The sequence below is a fragment of the Mustela erminea genome, chromosome 10 (genome assembly GCF_009829155.1).
Source record: "Mustela erminea isolate mMusErm1 chromosome 10, mMusErm1.Pri, whole genome shotgun sequence".
In the NCBI taxonomy this organism is placed as follows: domain Eukaryota; kingdom Metazoa; phylum Chordata; class Mammalia; order Carnivora; family Mustelidae; genus Mustela; species Mustela erminea.
In genome coordinates, this window is record NC_045623.1 from 94,824,117 (window position 1) to 94,843,270 (window position 19,154).

General features: G+C 36.3%; 1 protein-coding gene across 20 annotated transcripts in view; it reads left to right on the forward strand.

Annotated features, from left to right (window-relative positions):
- The window catches only part of EIF4G3 (eukaryotic translation initiation factor 4 gamma 3), a 343,509-nt gene that overhangs the window by 175,698 nt on the left and 148,657 nt on the right, over nt 1–19,154 (forward strand). For 11 of the 20 annotated variants that reach the window (XM_032301982.1, XM_032301966.1, XM_032301968.1 and 8 more), the window contains 6 exons: nt 87–182; nt 1,624–1,737; nt 5,457–5,489; nt 15,691–15,711; nt 16,564–16,743; nt 17,313–17,427. In XM_032301982.1, the coding sequence (XP_032157873.1) occupies nt 153–182; nt 1,624–1,737; nt 5,457–5,489; nt 15,691–15,711; nt 16,564–16,743; nt 17,313–17,427 (493 nt within the window). In that variant the 5' untranslated portion in view covers nt 87–152. The remainder of the gene's footprint in view (nt 1–86; nt 183–1,623; nt 1,738–5,456; nt 5,490–15,690; nt 15,712–16,563; nt 16,744–17,312; nt 17,428–19,154) is intronic. The other 9 variants (XM_032301977.1, XM_032301981.1, XM_032301978.1 and 6 more) reach the window with 7 other exon arrangements.

Consider the following 19,154-nt stretch of genomic DNA (forward strand, 5'->3'; position numbering starts at 1 on the left):
ACTTTAATAAATTTCTTTTGAATACTTTGAGTTATCCTGCCATGTATATTCAAAATATGATATTGTTCTTGTCATTTTTTTGACAGACCCCATATCCCTCTGGACAGAATGCAGGTCCAACCACGTTGGTATACCCTCAAGCCCCTCAGACAATGAATTCACAACCTCAAACCCGTTCTCCGGTAAGTATACAGAAGCTTGTTCTAGACAGTGTTTTCCATTTAAGTTTGTGTTTTTAGGAGCTTCGGTTCCTTTGGCTAAAACTTTTACTCGTTTTTGGAAACTTGTTCCAAGGACAGTTTATTTTACTTTATTATTATTATTACTATTATTATTATTATTATTGGTCAGAACTGCATTTTCAGACTTTTAGTATAGGAATAATTTAAATTTATTGAGAGAAGAAATGGAGCTTTTTATCTTCTTTTACTTTTCTGTGGCATGATTTTTTTTTTTTTTAATCTGGTTGCATTCAAGTTCATTTCAGCTCTTAATTTGTTGTACTGTTCACAATTCAGGAGGACAGTAAAGCACAGTGATTTGAAAAGTAAATTAAATTTCATTAATTAGACTCTCAAATTTCAGTGGTTTGGGAAGTAAGATTTCTGAATCGGTGTCGCTAGAACAGTTCTAACCATTTGACAGTTTGGACATATGCATGACATACACCAGTGGTGTATTTATTTTTTCAGACGGTAAATAAATTGCGATACAAATTAAAATGCTGTCATCCTCTTTGCTCATCCTTTACATGGATTGCAATAAATATTGCAAAGGTTCATCCCTCTGTTTCACAAAAGTATATAGTGGCTTCAGCTGTCCATTCCTTAGAACGTCGTTTCCTGCCCTGCATGACTGATTTTTGCCAGAAGGTGTTTCTGTAACATCTCACATCGTATCTCACATTCCTACTTGTATCTCAGCTCTGTGTTTTCCTCAGAGTACAGGTATCTTCTTTGGTTTCCCACCCCTGCTTTTTGGCCTATAGTATAGGGGTATTTCATTGCATTAGCTCCTATTCATTTGGTTTTATGCATGAACTGAGAAATGTTGAAATGTATGAAAAATTGCTCAAAGAACTAGATATCATGGACTGCACCAAAATGTAATCTCTTTCTTACCCTCTTCTGTCTTCCTTTTCCCTATTGCCCTCTTCTCCAATACCTGTTCTTAGATCCTGGTTCTCCCCAGGGGGTGGAAGAACCTTTCTAAAGAGGTGGGACTTTGGTCCTAGTTGCCTGTTTGCTTGTCTTTTTTTTTCATTTTTCCTTTTCTTTTCTTTTCTTTTTCTTTTTTCTTTTTCTTTCTTTCTTTCTTTTTTTTTTTTTTTTTTGCTGAAATGATCAACAAGATGTCCGATGCAAGTTGTGTTCTGAGAGTGGTTTGGGGTTGTGGATACTTGACTACTTGGAGTGGGCCTGAGATCTCACCAGATTAATTTAGATAGGCCCTGCTTCTAGTCATTAAACATGGGACATTATGGTAAGCTCTTACTGCAAAGAACTATGGCCCTCTTCACCCCATCCCCCTTTTATAATTATTGAAAGAAAAGAAATTTACATGGTTAGAACTGGCGCAAAACCTGACTGAAGAGCTGCATCTCTAAACCAGTTTTTTTGACAGCCCAGCAGAACAGTGCCAATACATTGCACAGACAACTGGAAGAGGAGGAAGGTTTTGGAACAGACTCCCGTTTACAGGTCCTTGGCTGGAAGAGGCTGGATAAAATACTGCATTGTAAGCAATATAACAAACTGTACTTCTTGCAGGCAGTGGTGCCTCTGGCACTCATTATTTTTGACCACATCCATTTATTGGCTGATGAACAGAAATGCTTTGATTGCTTCTTCTCTGGAAGTCTAACCTAGCATGGCAGTTTCTGCCAGGCATAGCGGGGAAAAGAATAACAAATTGGGTGGGTCTTCTTGATTGGGAATTAGACAGGAGTAATTTGGGGTTTAGATTTTTCTTTATTTTAAACTCAAAGAGGGATATCCCTTTCAGATAAATTTGATATTAAAAGATAAATTTCAAGGCTTCTTTTTCCCTCTTTCCTTTTTATAATTGAATATCAAAGAGGAAATTGTCTGTAGTTGTCAGCCATGTTTCTGTGGTCATAAACTCTTCAGATACTATCCTCTATGCAGTTTTTGCCATCTGCTCTGCTAGTGACCATTACCACCCCCATTACTAAAAACCACACACATAACATTCCATTACATATCCCAAAACAAGTGCAAGACTAGCAAACCCTAGACTACTCTTGCTTGTTGTTTTGGGTCCAGTTTTCTTTATTTCATTTGTGTTGGTGCTGGGAGGGTGAAGTTGGGATATGAAGTTTGACAGGATTGCATTTTCTTTCTACATCCCAAGTTGCCATAGTTTAGTCTCATCCATCCCACAGCTATCTCAACTGGTGAGGAGAGGTAAGCTGTTGCACTCAGGAAGGGACCCTTCCCTTGGCTTTGTAGAGCAGCTAAAACTTACTCCATTCTATTTCTGCATTAATGGGCCATTGGCAATTGCACAGTTTAGGCTCTTCTGTTCTTCCCTGGACAGCTGCCTTTGCAATCCAAGTGGCTTCACGTGGCACCCCCTCCCTCTTTCAGGTTATCTTTGTGTCCGTATTTCTATTTGATGTATAGTATCTTAGTGAAATTCATATTATTGAAAATTTGTTTAAAAGCAAAAAGGTACTGGTTAGCTACCTATCTGTTCCATTTTCTGGTTATACTGGAACTCTTTAAAAAATAGCTTATTTTTAAATAGCCTCCAAAGTATCTATTAAATGCCTCATTGGAAGGGGGAACAGTTTGGCTTTTGTAGTAACCTGTATCCACTGGTTATATTTTGTGGTTCTAAGTGCCAAAAATGCATCAGTGTTATGTTGGCCATGCCCTGTTGCCAACTGTGCACAGAAGAGTGAGTGAATGGGTGGGTGGGTGGCATTAACATTGGATCCAAGTTCACAGAAGGCTGCTTTCCTTAATATCTACAGTCCTCACCATCTAAAAACCCCTTAAAAAATAAAAAGAAGAAATGAATCTTTCTATTTTTAATATGAGCCAGCAGCGACTACAGTTTGTTCTGTTGCTTACAGTTACCCATAGGATTAAGACTGTTGTCATTCCAAGTGGAAAGCTCAATAGCCAATGGTGACTAGTGCAAAATAGACTAGGGTACTTTCCAACTAACTTGTGTTTTTTTTTGGTTTTTTTTTTTTGTTTGTTTTTGGTTTTTTTTAAATATATGTGTAATTTTATTAAGGTACTCCTCTTGCTCATAGAAAGTTCTCTTTTGACTGGAATCTTCCGAATATATGAAGTTACAACTTTTATTTTAGAGCCTTAGAAATGAGACCTTTCTGTGGAACAGTGATAAGACAGGTACTGCTATACTCAGGTTAATTTTTTAACGTGGCCCTTCTCTCTCATTTTCTTCAAAAGTGTCATGTAGAAACATCTCACTTCCACCCCCTACTTTCATACCACATGGGTGGTATTGCCTATTCATGAAATTTGGTGTCCATAGTAGAGGTATGATCTGTTTTCTTTTCATAATTGGAAAACTGAAAATATAAGACCTCAGTTTCTATGAAGAGAAAAAGTTCACGAAGTAAAGTTGCCCTTATCATCATTCTAAAAAACTCTTTTATAGTAGTTAGCAGATATAATGGCTGACCTAACACACTCTAATCACACAGGTCATCAAGGGCTCGTTAAATTTATGCTGAAAAACTTCGAATTGTGTTTAAGACACCGTTCATTACTTGAAAAATAGGTGATGTTTTAGCTTCTAAGAAGAATTCTTAATAAAGCAGTCTTCAGCCAGCTCCTGCATTGTGGCATATGCTCCACTGCAATTTTTTGAAAATTATTTACGTGAAATAGCAATTGGGGAATAATTCCACATCTCTTGCATGTAACTTAAATTCTGAGTATGAGGGATTGGTTCTTAGTTAATCTTCAGTCTGATTCACCTGCAGTGTTGAGTTAATAGAAGGAAGGCTTTCTAGGAAATAACTGAAAACGTATTTTAGTTTCTTAAATGTATTCCATTCAGGTCCTTGTGGTTTGAGTTCAAAACTGCTTTGTAAATATTTTCTTTTCACTATTAAGGGGGTCGTTAACATTTCAATAGTTAATGTATTAGTAGCCAGTACATGACACTATGTCCCGAACAGTTTTCTCTGTCTTTTTTTAAGATTTCATTTATTTATTTGACAGACAGATCACAAGTAGGCAGAGAGGCAGGCAGAGAGAGAGAGAGAGAGAGGAGGAAGCAGGCTCCCTGCTGAGCAGAGAGCCAGATGCAGGGCTCAATCCCAGGACCCTGGGATCATGACCTGAGCAGAAAGCAGAGCCACCCAGGCACCCAGCTTCTCTGTCTTTTTTAGTGAAATCACACTGGAAGTCTAGTTAATGGTCTAGTGAAGAATAGTTGATCTTACAAGTTTAGTACTTAAAATTTTATTAGTAGGAAAGCTTTTTCTTTCATTGTACATTAGGGAAAGTAAGAGAGTGTGTATTACCTGCTTTGAAGCACTCTGTTGGGCTAAGGAATTATATTTTTTTGTTTGTTTTTATTCTCAGTATCAAATAGCAGTAGGTACATATGGACAGTGTTGTGCTGTTGTGTATAAAAACTGAGAGATTTGATTTCTTTCACTCTTTTTTCTTCCTGAGCTTAAAATAGTGCCACTTTGATTAATCATTTTAGAGGGTGATGTTCTTTACCAGCTATTTGCTTTGGTATGCCTGATATTAAACTTTACTAGTTAATTGTATTTAAATATATATGTCATAATTTATATATTTAAATATATATTTATATATTATAAATATATTTGTATATTTATAGATATATAAATGAAATTTTATTCTTTAAGAAATAAAGGAAGATACTGAAATTTCCATTTCACGTGTGAGATACCCTATTAAACTAAAGTGAATTTGAAATCGGTCCTGTTAACATTCTGTATTTCCTGTTGGACATTTTAATTACCTCCTGGCTATTTCTTATAATATAAAAACTTCTCCATTTCCTCCAGCTGTATCAGTTGCATAAGCACCCTTGACTTTTTCATGTTTGTCTTAATATAATCACTTAGTATTTCAAACCTTCTTTTGCTTTATTTTAGGATTTTATTTTATTTTTTTTTTAATATTCCTATCAGAGAGATACCCTTATGTGCCTAACAGCTTAGCTGTTTCTCTCCCAGCTGATAAATGGCAAACTATAGCTGGAGTGGTGTTAACCTGTTGAATCTTAGTACCTGTCTGTCACTGTCCTGCAGCAAAGCTTTGACTGTTTGTGTTTTTTTTGTTTTGTTTTGTTTTGTTTTTTTCTTGTGGGTTTTTTTCTTTTGGCATATTGTGTGACATTTTGGTTTTTGTTGTGGTGTTTCTGACTCTTTGTGCCTTTCCTTTTGTGTTTGTTTTCCCTCCTTTTCTCAGTTTGCAGCGGGGCCTCGACCTGCCCATCACCAGGTACTGTACCCTTGCCCCTTCACTATCACCTTTAACTAATAGGTGGGGGCTTTAGTAGCTGCTGATCCTTAGAATGCTGCCATTCCAGGGAACCTCCCAACCTGTACTCTTTAAGAGTAGCTCCAGTCTCCTGTGATTCTGTTCTTTTTGTCCTTCACTAATTTCACGGCATTTTGTTATTAACGAACACATTCCCTTCTGTTAATGGCACAATTTAAAAATAATAAAGTGGTTTTTTCCCCCCAAAACAATTGCTCTCAATTTAGGGAACCCTGAAAATTTTCAGATATGGTAAGCCCTCACAGATTTTGTGGTTATATGTATTGTTTAAATTTGACTGGAACAGGCAACATTCTAAGGGTTTTCTGTTAACATTCTGATGTAACTTGTATTGATGTGTATAAAATAGCATTAGTATTTCTAAAACCACTTAATCTCAGTTACTAACTTAGATCTAATATCAAATTAACAGTTAATACATAGTCATTTGTTTCATAGAATTATTCTCAGGATACATAGAAAATAAATACATTATTTAATTTTAATATTTGTAGCCAGTTGGTTCTTTTTAAATGAAGTAATTATATAAATTAAAATTAAAAAAAGTATATGCTGGCACTAATTTATTTAGCAGGAATATACTAGAGGAGGTGGTTTGGGATAAAGAAAAATCTTGCAGGGTTTTTCCCTCCAAATAGCTTCTTACAGAGTATCCTGAAACATTTTCTCTTGCTATAGTTGAAAGGGCCTAGGCCTTACAGATCTGGGTTCATATTACCAGCTTTACTGTGCAACTATCTGGGTTAAACAGATCTTTTTCTGAGCCTTAGTTCCCTCATATGGGAAATGGGAATAAATGCCCTCCATTTTAGAGATAAGATTCTTTAGGCATCTGACATAAAGTAAACAGCAGGAAGTGTTAGCTGTTTTTTGATACTGTTATGCAGCCTAGCATGGTTTGATAAAATGAAAGAAGTGTTACCCATTGTTTACCTGTGTTAATCATAGTTAGAATTCTTATTATTGAGTAAATGGACATGGTGTAATTGCTGGATTTCATTGTCTACCAGTGATATAAGGCTCTATTTCTCAAAATGAAGTCTTTTTAATTTAGATGATATAAAACCAAGCATATTCTTTTTTTTTTTTTTTTTTTTTTTTAAAGATTTTTATTATTTATTTGACAGACAGAGATCACAAGTAGGCAGAGAGGCAGGCAGAGAGAGAGAGAGGAGGAAGCAGGCTCCCTGCTGAGCAGAGAGCCCGATGCGGGACTCGATCCCAGGACCCTGAGATCATGACCTGAGCCAAAGGCAGCGGCTTAACCCACTGAGCCACCCAGGCGCCCGAGACCAAGCATATTCTGAGGTGCTAAGGACACTTTGCAGGAGAACTCAGATATGGTTATGTGAAATGGATGGCAATTCTTTGGGTTAGATGAAGAAATAAAATTCGGGTATTTTTTAGTATCAACAGACAGCGTTGTTAAAGTACTTTAAGAGCTTGCATTGTCGTGTCAACTAGACCTAGGTTTGAGTCTTACTAACTGAGTGGTTTTGGGAAATTTATTCATTGGTCTCAGCCTGTTTTCTCATCTGTAAAATGGGGACAATACCAGTACCCATCTTAGGACTGATATGAAGAGTAAATGAGATAATGGAAGGACAGTGATTAGCAGTGTTTGGCATATACTACAATTCTAGATTGATTACTTATAATTGAAAGGAAGATAAGCCCATAGGTAAAAAGGTTGATTATAAATTTTATAAAATATTTCGTCAATGGTCATAGAGGCAAGGCTTAAATTTTAGTCAGGGATCAAGCCATAGAACTATTCCTAACAGAGAAACCTGGGAGTTCTCTGTTCCAAAAGCAGTGTAGGAAAAAAACTACTGATTAAGAAAAACTATTTCTAAGCTCCTTCATATAAGGCTGAGTATTTCTATAATTTCTGTTCAATTGCATTGGTCCTCAAATAGGGATGTTGTAGTTAAGCCTTTATAAAAGAGTCTACTCTGGGAAAATTTGTTTTCTGAACTTTCTTCTGAGCCTAGTCTTGTGATACTCTTTGTCTTCTTTAATTCCAAAAACCAAGGAACACTTAAAGGAGTCTTGGTGAGAAAAGGTTGATTTCATTTCTGAAATGATTTTCATGTGTCATATGACTCAAGAAAGTTTTGGCAGATTGGTTCTTTATTTAGCTATGGGATAATGCTTGTGAAGTTATGGCATATTTCAACCATTAGAAAAGTAGAACTCCCTGTGTGTATATGCTTATTATTTATTCATTAGCAAGGAACGTAATTACTTTCTGACACAAGTTCTTGAAGATCAATTCTTGAGATGGATCATAAATCCAGAGTGTTACTTTTGGATACAAAAACCAGAGAGCTGGCTGCTTTTTACTCTGGTATTCCTCCTTTCTAAATAGCAGTTTAAAATTTTTCATAACACCAGAGAGAATTGAGTACGGAAACCTATAACTTTGGTGGAGACAGCAGTAGGAATTAGTCCCCTTGGAAAACTAGGAGAGAGAGGGCCGGGAGTTGAAGTGACAGTGCTGAGCGGGAGCTAGCTGAAGCCGTGGTGCGGCGGAGAGCGAATTGTTAGGAAGAGTTTGCTCTGCTTTATCCATGGCTGTACAGTCCAGTTTGGTTTGTTCCAGTATGGAATAGGTATTGGCATTTTGGGTGGGATAACCAGTTATGAAATCCTTCCCTGTGAATTGCAGTTCATTTAGCAACCTTAGGACTCTAAATGCCAGTAGAATTCCCGCAGTGACAATTAAAAAACGAAACAAAACAAAAAACACCTCCACATATTTCCAGATAACCCCCATGGAGATGATACTATTTCCCACTTGAGAATTAATGGTTGAAGTTTGTATTTAAAACAGTCTTCTCCTCAAATCTAAAGTCATGTTAGAGGGGCTCCTTGGGTGGCTTAGTTGGGTAAGTGTCCAACTCTTGGTTTTTGGCTGAGGTTGTGATCTCAGGGTCGTGAGACTGAGCCCCATTTCGGGTTCCATTGGTGGGCTAGGAGCCTGCTTGAGATTCTTTCCCTCTCCCTGTGCTCCTCCTCACATCCCCATCCGATGTCTCAAAAGAAAACGGAAGGAAGGAAGTAAGGAAAAGAAAAAGAAAGTCAGTCAGGTAGAGGTTCATAGAGAAGGAGATGCTCATAAGACAAAATAGTACATAGAAACTTGTATAATGAGAGCAAATGGTAAAAAACATTGAGTGGTACACAGAGAATACGTTTTTAAAGGGTAAAACATCCATGTCCTAGGTTATTTTTGGTTTGTTGTGAATTGAAGGCATAAATTATTTTTTGATCTATAATTGTTTTCTTTGGCCAGAAAGAATTAAATCAGGGGTTATAATTAGCTATGACTAGTTAGACTTAGTGAATAGATTTCCTATTTCTCCTTTATTGAATTGTTCATCAGTGGCTGCCTTTCTGACCACATCCTTTCATGCTTTGATATATATATATATTTTTAAACACAGTAATTTGATGCTGGATGATGGCTCCTGTGATTGTTGTTTCTAAAGTCCAACTGTAAATACGTTAAGTTTTTGTGACTGCTTAGTAACCATTGGTTCTATAAACATTACAAAGAATAAAAATACTGTTATTTAGATAAGATAATTGGAGGTAATTGCTTGCGAAATGAAAACACAATTGTCCAGTTTAGTAATCTAGAACCTATGTGTATATTTTTTTCTTCTTTGTAAAATGAAGTTAACTGAATTGAAATGAAACAGCATTCTGGATAGTGATATTTTTAGTTGAATAGGATCAAGAAACTGTAACAGAATGTTTTTCTTGGAACTACTTTTAGGTAGAGTATCTTTATGTGTGGCCAGCTAGAGCTCTTACTGAGTCCCTCAAGTCAGGGATACCATGCTCCAGTTAGAATTATGTCAGCCGTGTCTTCTTCCAGTACCATTAGTTTTTTAGTTTTAGGCTTTTACAGGGATTCTTTCAGATTAATTAATTAGGATGTTCCATTCTTTTTGCATTTTGTAGCCTGGAGAGAGCTTTAGATTAGATTAACAATTTTCTTACAAGGTAAAAGAAGAAGTACTAAGTAATTTTATATGCAGACACCCATGGCTTTAGAAATATGGCAACTATTTTTACTCTGATGTTTGAAAATCCCAAGGTAATTAGAAACAGAAAGAACAGAACGTACACTCATCAGTAAAGCAAGTCACTTGGTATAATGTAGATTCTGGCTTGTGTTATTAATTTCATGTTTAGTTGTTGAAATTTGTGTAGTTGTGGTTTAAAGTTACTTGTGTTCCTGTCCTTATTTTACTTTTGGATTTCACAACAGAGATCAAGTGTTGGTTATATTCTGTGGCTGAGTAGTCTGCATTTTGAGAAAGATCAGGGAATTGGTATTTAAAAGCGTTCATAGAACAAAAATATTTTGCAATGTGTTGATACATGATTTTAGTTCCCATAATATTGACAAATGTTGAATAGTGTGCCATATTCGAAGTAATTGGATTTATTGTAAACAAATAAAAGCTTGATAAAGCTTAACAGTATTTCACATCAAGGAAATATGTTACCTAGTGGCAAACAGCATTGAAACTGTGCATGTTTTCCTGTTGTAGTTTTGTTCTTTTTACTAAAAGATTAAAAGAAAAGAAAACTGCTGGCTTATTTTTATTTTTTAAATTTTTTTCATTATGACCCTTCAATGTTTTTGTGTTGTTACATTTGAAGTCTTAGTTTCTGGTGGAGAAATATTTGTATTGCTCTGTGCAGTTTCTTAGATTTGGAAAATAAAATAAATGAAAGTTTAGAGGTTGCCTCTGGGGTCAGACTTGGCATATCAAGCCAAGTAGAAATAAGATCAAGCATTTATGCAGCCTTATGACCAGTCCTCTTAGATTTTTCAGAGCTTAATGTATGTCAGTCATGGGCAGTTTATCTAGTGCCTTAGTCACCAAAGAGTTGTAGGGTTAGGGCAGAAATAGTAAAGGAAAATACAGGTTGGGAGTTGGCATAACTGGGAATCTTGGCTTCACTACAAACTAACTTCGAGCCTCAGATTTCTTATCTTTGGAAGTGGATAAAATATGCCCATAAGTGATAAAATATTGAAGTTTTACAACAACTGCACCTACTTCCTAAGGGAGTTATGAGGATCAGAGTACCTGCCTGTCAGAGTCCCTGGCACATAGTAGATTCTGGGTAAATGTCAGTTTTCTTTAACAGTGACATAACCTGCCTATCTTTCCCTCCTTTCTCAGCCTGTTTTTGCCTGTGAGCAAAGTATTCTACAAGGATGCTCATTTTTCAGAGTCTGCAGCATGGACAGACAGAACACCTGTCCCTGAACAGAATCCTCGGGGTTTTTTTCCTTCCATCTGACATAATCCTCTGTGGCACTACTATCTAGTAGAACTCTTGTAATGGTGGTGAAAATGTTAGTGTGTTGTTCACGACACGTTTCCACATGTGGCTATTGAGCACTGAAACTGTGCAGTGCAACTGAAGAACGGAATCTTTCATTATAAGTCATCAAATATGGCGAGTGGCTATTCTATTGGACAACTCAGCTCTAGAGCTTACATCTTTTAATTCTTTTTTTTTTTTTTTTTAAAGATTTTATTTATTTATTTGACAGACAGAGATCACAAGTAGGCAGAGAGGCAGGCAGAGAGAGAGAGAGAGGGAAGCAGGCTCCCTGCTGAGCAGAGAGCCCGATGCGGGACTCGATCCCAGGACCCTGAGATCATGACCTGAGCCGAAGGCAGCGGCTTAACCCACTGAGCCACCCAGGCGCCCACATCTTTTAATTCTTAATGACACATAAATTATGTGATATTGGCCACATGCAGGGAAAGTACAGAAAGAATTTAGAATTCGTTTTAAATTGGTGTAAGTCAGCATATTAACCTAAAAAATTCATAATTCCAAATCTTACTGTTCCTCTAGGAGGCTGAACTATATATTGCAGAAAGCTAGGGATTTCAGAAGCACATTTTTTATATAGTTTTTATTGCTTTGCAAAATAATAATTATTCTGTAGTTTCTTCCACAGAGGAAGAACTAATGTGATTGAATATGATTTTTCGAGTTGCTGAAAATGAATGGGTAGTTTTCAGAGAATATCAACTTATTATTTAGTTTTTAAAAAAGATATCCTTGTCTTTTGATGATTTTAGAAAGAGTGAAGTCATGAAAAGTGATAGAATTGCCAACATATTCAAAAAACATTTATTCCTAATGTTATTGGCAAGGAAACTTTAGGTAACGGTATAATTATCACATCTTTAGAAGTATTTTCCAAGGGGTAACATTTTCCTTTTGCTTTCTAGAATGTTACAGTGAAAGTTAGCTATCATGAGTACTCTAAATTCAGCCTCTGTTATAAATGTATCCAAACCCTTTGGAAAAGTTGCACAATGACCACCTCAAATGAGAGCTGATTCTTTCCCTTGCCATTCTCCTGGCATATTAGTGGACCATTGAAAGATAAAAGACTTAAAACAGATTGAAATCAAGTTTGGGAATGATACTTATGTTGTACATGATTCCTCCCTTCTCTACCTAGCCTTTTCTGGCATTTTCATCAGTGACTTGGATTAAAGACATGCCTGTCAAATTTGCTGATAGTTATGTGGTTTTGACCTTGTATTATATATTTGGAATCCAGAAGTATCTGTACAGTCTGAAATGATGGGTTTGAAATTAGCCAAATACATTTTCAAAGAAACAACATACACTATTCCCTATCTGAACTTCATTACACAGCCCTAAGAGTATACACAAAAGTGAAGAACATGACTTGTTGCCAGGTTATATATAAAGAAGACGAACGGGTTTTATGAGATTGTAAGTCAGTACCAATCAGTAGTAAAATGTGGTTGACAGAACAGCTCCTGTTATTCTTGGTTTTATTAATGGAAATATAGTCAGCCAGAATAAGAGAGAGATGTTGCTGTTTCGTTTAGCAACAGATAAATTTATTGAGTGAGCCCAGATACAGTCTAGGGAGACACCACCTGGATATTTGTGTTTTGGTCTCTATTTAGTGAGACTTTTAACTGTGGGACCATATTGAGAGAAGACTGAAAAGGGAATTTAATATGTTGGTTGGAGGGACAGGGCATGGAGGGTAGTAATTGGCTTTGAACAAAAAATAGACATTGGTGTGAAGGTTGGCAGTGATGGATGTCTCCACATAACTTAGAGATTTATCACTTCTGTGGAAGAAGGATTTGACTTTGATGTGATTTTAGGATATTTATTGGACCAGAGGAAAAATGATACAGAGAGAAAAATTTGGAGCCAGTAAAAGGAAAGTCAGAACTCCATTTAATAATGAAATGGACTGTGTCTTTGGTTGCTCAGGTGTCGTAACCTGAAGGGCATGTCAAATAAGAGATTTAAATTTTAGGTATGTAGTTGGACTAAATGGCTTGTACTGTCCTTCCATCTAGCATCCCAGAGAGTTTGATTAGTGGAGAGGAAAAGGGATTCAGAAACATTGCAAGCAGTTTCGGAAGGCCCATTCACATTCACATGTAGTTTGCTGCCATGCCTACCCACAGATTTTTAATTTCTTGTACCACTATTAAATCTAACTCTAAATTTACAATTGAATGGTTAGGAGAGAATACATTCATTTTTTATTCTCTTTTTATTTATTTATTTCTTTAGTACATTCTCTTTTTATTTCTTTGCCTTTCCAGTCATTACACCTTTTTTAGTCTTAAAGATAGTAGAATCTCCTTTATGGGGGAAGGGGAAAGGGAGAATGAGGAAGGGTGAAAAGTAAGCTCCAGACAGCCTGTCCTTATAAAATTCTTGGGCAGTGAGTTTGAGTAAAAGGTCTGTTAAAATGTTGTACCAAGGAAGTAAAAGCATATGAACAGTTATCAGTTACTTTAAGGGAGATAGAGAATTAGAGTCTTGTAAGTAGAAGAAATTTATTTTCCTGTATAATAAGCATGAATTTTGTGAAGTAATTGTTGTTACCAGGAATGTTACGATTGAGGGATATGCCGCCCATTAGTGCACTTGGATAAAGGTCTCACCACATCCCTTGGGCCTTAGAAAAAATTTCTTTTGACTGTCAACAGTTGTTTGAAAATATGAGGGGTGTTCCATTTCATGAGAAGTAGGGTGTGTAACAGTTAAAGTTTATACACCTAAATCTGACCGTGCTTATTAAATTATGGGTGGGAGACCTTTAGAAAGTTACTTAATCTCCCTGTCCCTCAATTTCTCCATGTATCTAATGGAGGTGTTAATAATACTACCTGCCTTAGAGGTGTGTTTTAAGAATAATTTACTATATGTGGAAAATAATTGGAGTAGTACCTGGTAGCTAGTAAGTGCTATATCAAGCTTCAGTGTTATTTAATATGCATATGTGAATACACTCTCCTACACTGCTTCAAAGCTGAAGTCTTAGTTTATAAGAAATATTGCATGTCCACATAACCATAAATTTTGTGTTTTTGTGGGTTCAGCTGTATGATAATATTAGCACTATCATCAGAAACACTTGTTTATTTCTTTTTTTAAAACTACTGAAGAAAATAGGCTTCTGAATCCTCCTTGAATAAGCTGTATTCTCAACTGTCGTAATCAGGGCGTTAAAAACCCCAGCAGAGGAGTTGGAAACTAGTGCCAGGAGAAGGACTCACATACAGTAAACTGTTAAAATTGTGGAGAAACTTTGCCCATATCTGCTTTCCTTGCTCTGCACAAGTTAGTAACACCATGCCTCTTCAGTGCACTAGGCAGTAAATATTCTTAGAAAATTTGGTGATAATGTAACTACAGTGGATTATCACCTCTTGTGTTTGATACTCTCTTTGTCTTGGCTGCCCTCTAGAGTTGGTGGAAGAGGATCTTACAGGAATAAGATTTCTGTCCACTGCATCCAACATGTTGTAATGCTCATTAAGTTGAGCAGATGAATGACTGTCCTCTCTCTGAGGCCTGTAACAGTTTTGTGGCTCCTCTCATATTAACCAAGTTATAAAAATGCTTAAGTCCATTCATGAATTGTGTTTACAACTCACATACATTGATGAATAATAGATTCTGTCTGCTGTGTAATTAAGAGAGGTGAAGTGTAGGATGCAAAGCTTATTAGTTCATTTTCTTGGTTGCAGCCAACAGAATTCTTGTGTCTGTCACCAAAACTGTCAGTGGAGATAACAGCAAGACTATTGTTGTTGGGGTGGTCCAGCCCAGCTTTGCTGCTTGTACTTTCTTTTCATCTTCATCAACTGCTCTTTATGGCCTTTCCCATCTGGTTCCCTCATCCACTCCATTCTCCTGCTGTACTGCCTATTGCATTTCTGTGACTTACTCTTTTTAGGGCTTTCTTTGTCCTGGGTTATGAAGGCCGAATGGGGATGAGCCTTGGACGTTGGATCCTAATTCTTCCAAACAACACAAAATAAAAAGTCATTTCTTCTACTATGTGTAGGTGACTTGATGTTTAAGAGTAAGTAAGGCAGGATAAGACCTGAGTGGGCCCAAAGGTCAAAGCTCATCCTTGCTTTATTTGGACCAATCATAATCAGTATTCATGTCTGGAATTGTGAGACAACTTAAGAAATTTTGGAGCTAAACCACATTTTAAGACTAGTTTTATGTTTCCCCATTTTAAAGCTTTAAGTGGGTTCTTATATGCCGTGTTAATTGAGAAGAACAGATTTCTTTCCTGATGGGCCTGATATATTTTGAAAAGTTTAGTTTGTCTTAGGACATTTGCAAACTTTAAAATAATGAATGGCACTTTTATTATTAACTATTTTCTCCATTAAAGATGGTGGGTCATAGAGAAGCTAAATAACTAATGCCAAATCACATAATGGGTGTCTGTAGAGCCAAGAACAGGAATCAGTCCCACCTGTACTTAAAAACAGACATATCCTTTCAAGCTGTTGTAACTTGTAGCTACTATAAGAATATTTTTGCCACTGTATTTATTTATATTAAGTGTGATTCAGTTCTTCAGTTCCATGTGTCCTTGAATTCTCAAGTGGAGAATTGTCATTCTGATTTTCTAATCTTCCTTCTTCTCCTATTATTACTAAATAGAAAGATATTTTTGTTGAGCTGCATGCTATGTCCTACCCCTTCCTACTGATCTATAAGCTTTTCCATTGGCTTTCTTTCTGTTTCCTGCTGCTTTCTTGCTTCCTAATTGAAGGGAGGATTCAGACCCATCCAGGTAACAACTACTGGTTCTGCATGGCCTCTTTATTACTCTGTTCCCTTATTATTACAGTGAGATTGATTGTTTGCTGATGAATATACATGCATTCACGGTGAGAATTTGTTGTTGGTATATTGTTTCAAGGCTTTTAAGCCTGCAGTGAGAGCCATAAATAACCACAGGTACTGGCTGCCATTTGATAAATTTGAGTTCTTCTCCTTCCAGACCATTCTTAAGTCTGTCTAAATTTTCCACTTTTATTGCAAACTATTCAAGAAAGCAAAATTGGGTTCAATTTAATATGGGGTTGCCACTTTTTAGAAAAGCAAGGCCATTCCCTTCATGTAATAAATCGGCATGTGACAACTCTCCTGATAGTTTTGCTTTTAACTTGACTTCAATAGACTGAGATGAAAATCTTTATGTCTAGAAATATTTTATAAATTACTTGAATGGTAGCTTTTTAGGGGACTGCTTTTAATTTTTAATATAAGTACTTTTATATAGTAGAACAACTTTTAGAGAAACACAAGCTACTCCTTTTGTTATTTTATCACATTTTAAAATTAATAATTATGGTATATAATTTTTTGTTTAAGATAGCTGAGGCTTCATTTTAAAAGTGAGAGTGCCTGACTGTTTTCATATATGTGATAGCACTGATTAAAACTTGCCTTAAAAATATTCTAGTATAGAATATTTTTAGTGATCCCAGCCACATGCAGTTTAGCCTCTTTTTGTGTATATTATATTTCAATTCAGTTGGTAAAATTTCTATTAGTGGACAAAAGGAGAAAGCTCAAGATAGTAAAATTTACACATTCCCCTTAGTAAAAAAAATAAATATTTTTTTTCTCCCCTCCTCAGTTTTTTCAGAGGCCTCAGATACAGCCTCCTAGAGCTACCATCCCGAACAGCAGTCCTTCCATTCGTCCTGGTGCACAGACACCCACTGCAGTGTATCAGGCCAATCAGCACATCATGATGGTTAACCATCTGCCCATGCCGTACCCAGTGCCCCAGGGTCCTCAGTACTGTATTCCACAGGTAAAGTATCGCTCAGGTTTGTGCGGTCCAGCAATAGAGTGGGAATTAACCCAAATTCTCATCAGAGGAGGCAGGGAGGGTGGGTGATGGCATTGGTTTTTAGTGGTATGTGAACTTTTCTGTTGGCTGTAAGTCTGGCCATTTTGTCATTTTCCATAATATTGTAAGGAAATATTTCTCTTCCATTTTTCTAAGATGTTTGAGAAATTATTTTTATTTTCTTGCTTTTACCCCATCCCTTTCCCATATCCATCTGCTCTAAAACAGACTCAGTAATTATGCTCTTCCTGTGATAACATTCAATTTCATTGAAAGCTACCAGCCTGAAATAATTTTACAGCAAGCTGATGTCTGTCTGTGCACTGATGTGCTGTAAGGTTTTTACCTACTGCACATCTTTCTCTTCATCCTCATTGCATCTTGATGGCAGGCAAGCATTTTTTAATGTATTTAACCAAGAGTTTTCACCTTATTTCAGTAATTGTCTTATACACACACAAAACTTTTTTTTTTTTAATAGTAAGCCATCTTCATATTATTTATAAATATCTTTAATTTCTCTTTTATAGTACCGTCATAGTGGCCCTCCTTATGTTGGGCCCCCACAACAGTATCCAGTTCAGCCACCAGGGCCAGGGCCTTTTTATCCTGGACCAGGACCTGGGGACTTCCCCAATGCTTACGGTAAGTATGAAATACGGAGGAATTCCTGCTAGTTCGTTTTTGTGTTTGGTTGATCAGTTTAGTCAGTGAGGTTTTAGTGGTATAAAGAATTTTTAAATAAAATGTTGCAAACAGTTCTGAATCAAAAGCTTTTTAGGGAGTGATTTACAAGGAAAGGGTATTACAGAACTATATTTAGTTAATGACACCACCTGAAAGAGCTGGTAATTCTCTTGCAAAGAACCCATGTCTTAAGGTTCTGAATCTGCAACCAACTCATAATTACTTAGATTTTTATTGCATTTTTGCTGATGGAATAAATATACAGTTGGCTGTTGAACATCACAGGTTTGAACTGTATGGGATCACTTAAACATGAATTTTTTTGATAGATACAGTATGGTACTGTAAATGTGTTTTCTCTTACAATTTCTTTAAAAACATTACCTATCTCTTAGCTTAACGCTTTTGTAAGAATATATATATGTAGTACATATAACATAAAATATCTGTTAGCTGTTTACATTATTGGTAAGGCTTCTAAGTCAGCAGTAAGCTATATTAGATAAGATTTGGGGGCTTCAAAACTTATACATGGATTTTGGACTGCATGCAGGCGAGCAGAGGGTGCCCCTGATGCGTGTGTTGTTCAAGGGTCAGTTATAACTTATCTCCCTTCCATGATTTCTTTTTCTCCAAACATTTAACACCATTTACCAAAATGTTTGTTGACATTTTCCTGCTAGAATATAGTATCCACAAAGACAATGAATTTTATTTTTTTGTTCACTCTGGTATCCCTAACACCTAAAATAGTGATGAGGTATTGGAGTGGGATGCCTGAGTATAATTCAGTGTTTCTGTGATTCCTTTTCTGCAAAATTGTGATAAGATCTGTGTCATAGGAAGGTTATGAGAATTAGTGAAATGAAAATGCCTTAAAAAAATCACAAATGTTTTTAATGTAGAGAAATAAGTGACATGTTTATACTTTGTGAACCAGCACTAAGATGACTTATTCCATAAATTTCTAGCACATATTATACTTGGTTTATTATATAGAACGTGAATTTTAAGAGTTAAAATCAGCAAATTCTTGAAAAATTAAACTTTAGGATTCACTAAGCATTGATCTTTTCTGCTACCAGTAAGGACATATTAAAATTTTAACTTGTTCTTTTAAGATAGTGTAATCTATTTTATTTTATTAATTAATTAATTTTTTAAAATTTTATTTATTTATTTGACAGACAGAGACCACAAGCAGGCAGAGAGGTAGGCAGAGGGAGAGGGAGAAGCAGGCTCCCCGACGAGTAGAGAGCCCAATATGGGGCTCGATCCCAGGACCCTGGGATCATGACCTGAGCTGAAGGCAGAGGCTTTAACCCACTGAGCCACCCAGGAACCCCAGTATAATCTACTTTTAGATAAATAGGTATCCACTCACCAATCTCCTAACATTGAGATTTAGTGTCTCAGTTCTTTACATCAGAATTAATTGGCATTAGAATAGCTCAAGAACATTTCCCTTAGGTTTTGAGGTGAAACAGGCCAAGGAACCAAGTGTTACCTGGTTTTACTACTTCTAGAAAAGGGAAAACTTTTCCTTTTTTTTTTTTTTTTTCTGTTTTTGTTTTTTAAGATTTTATTTAGTTATTTATTTGACAGAGAGAGAGACACACACACATACACACACAGAGAGAGAGAAAGAGAGAGAGACCAGAAGCAGTGGGATCGGGAGAGGGAGA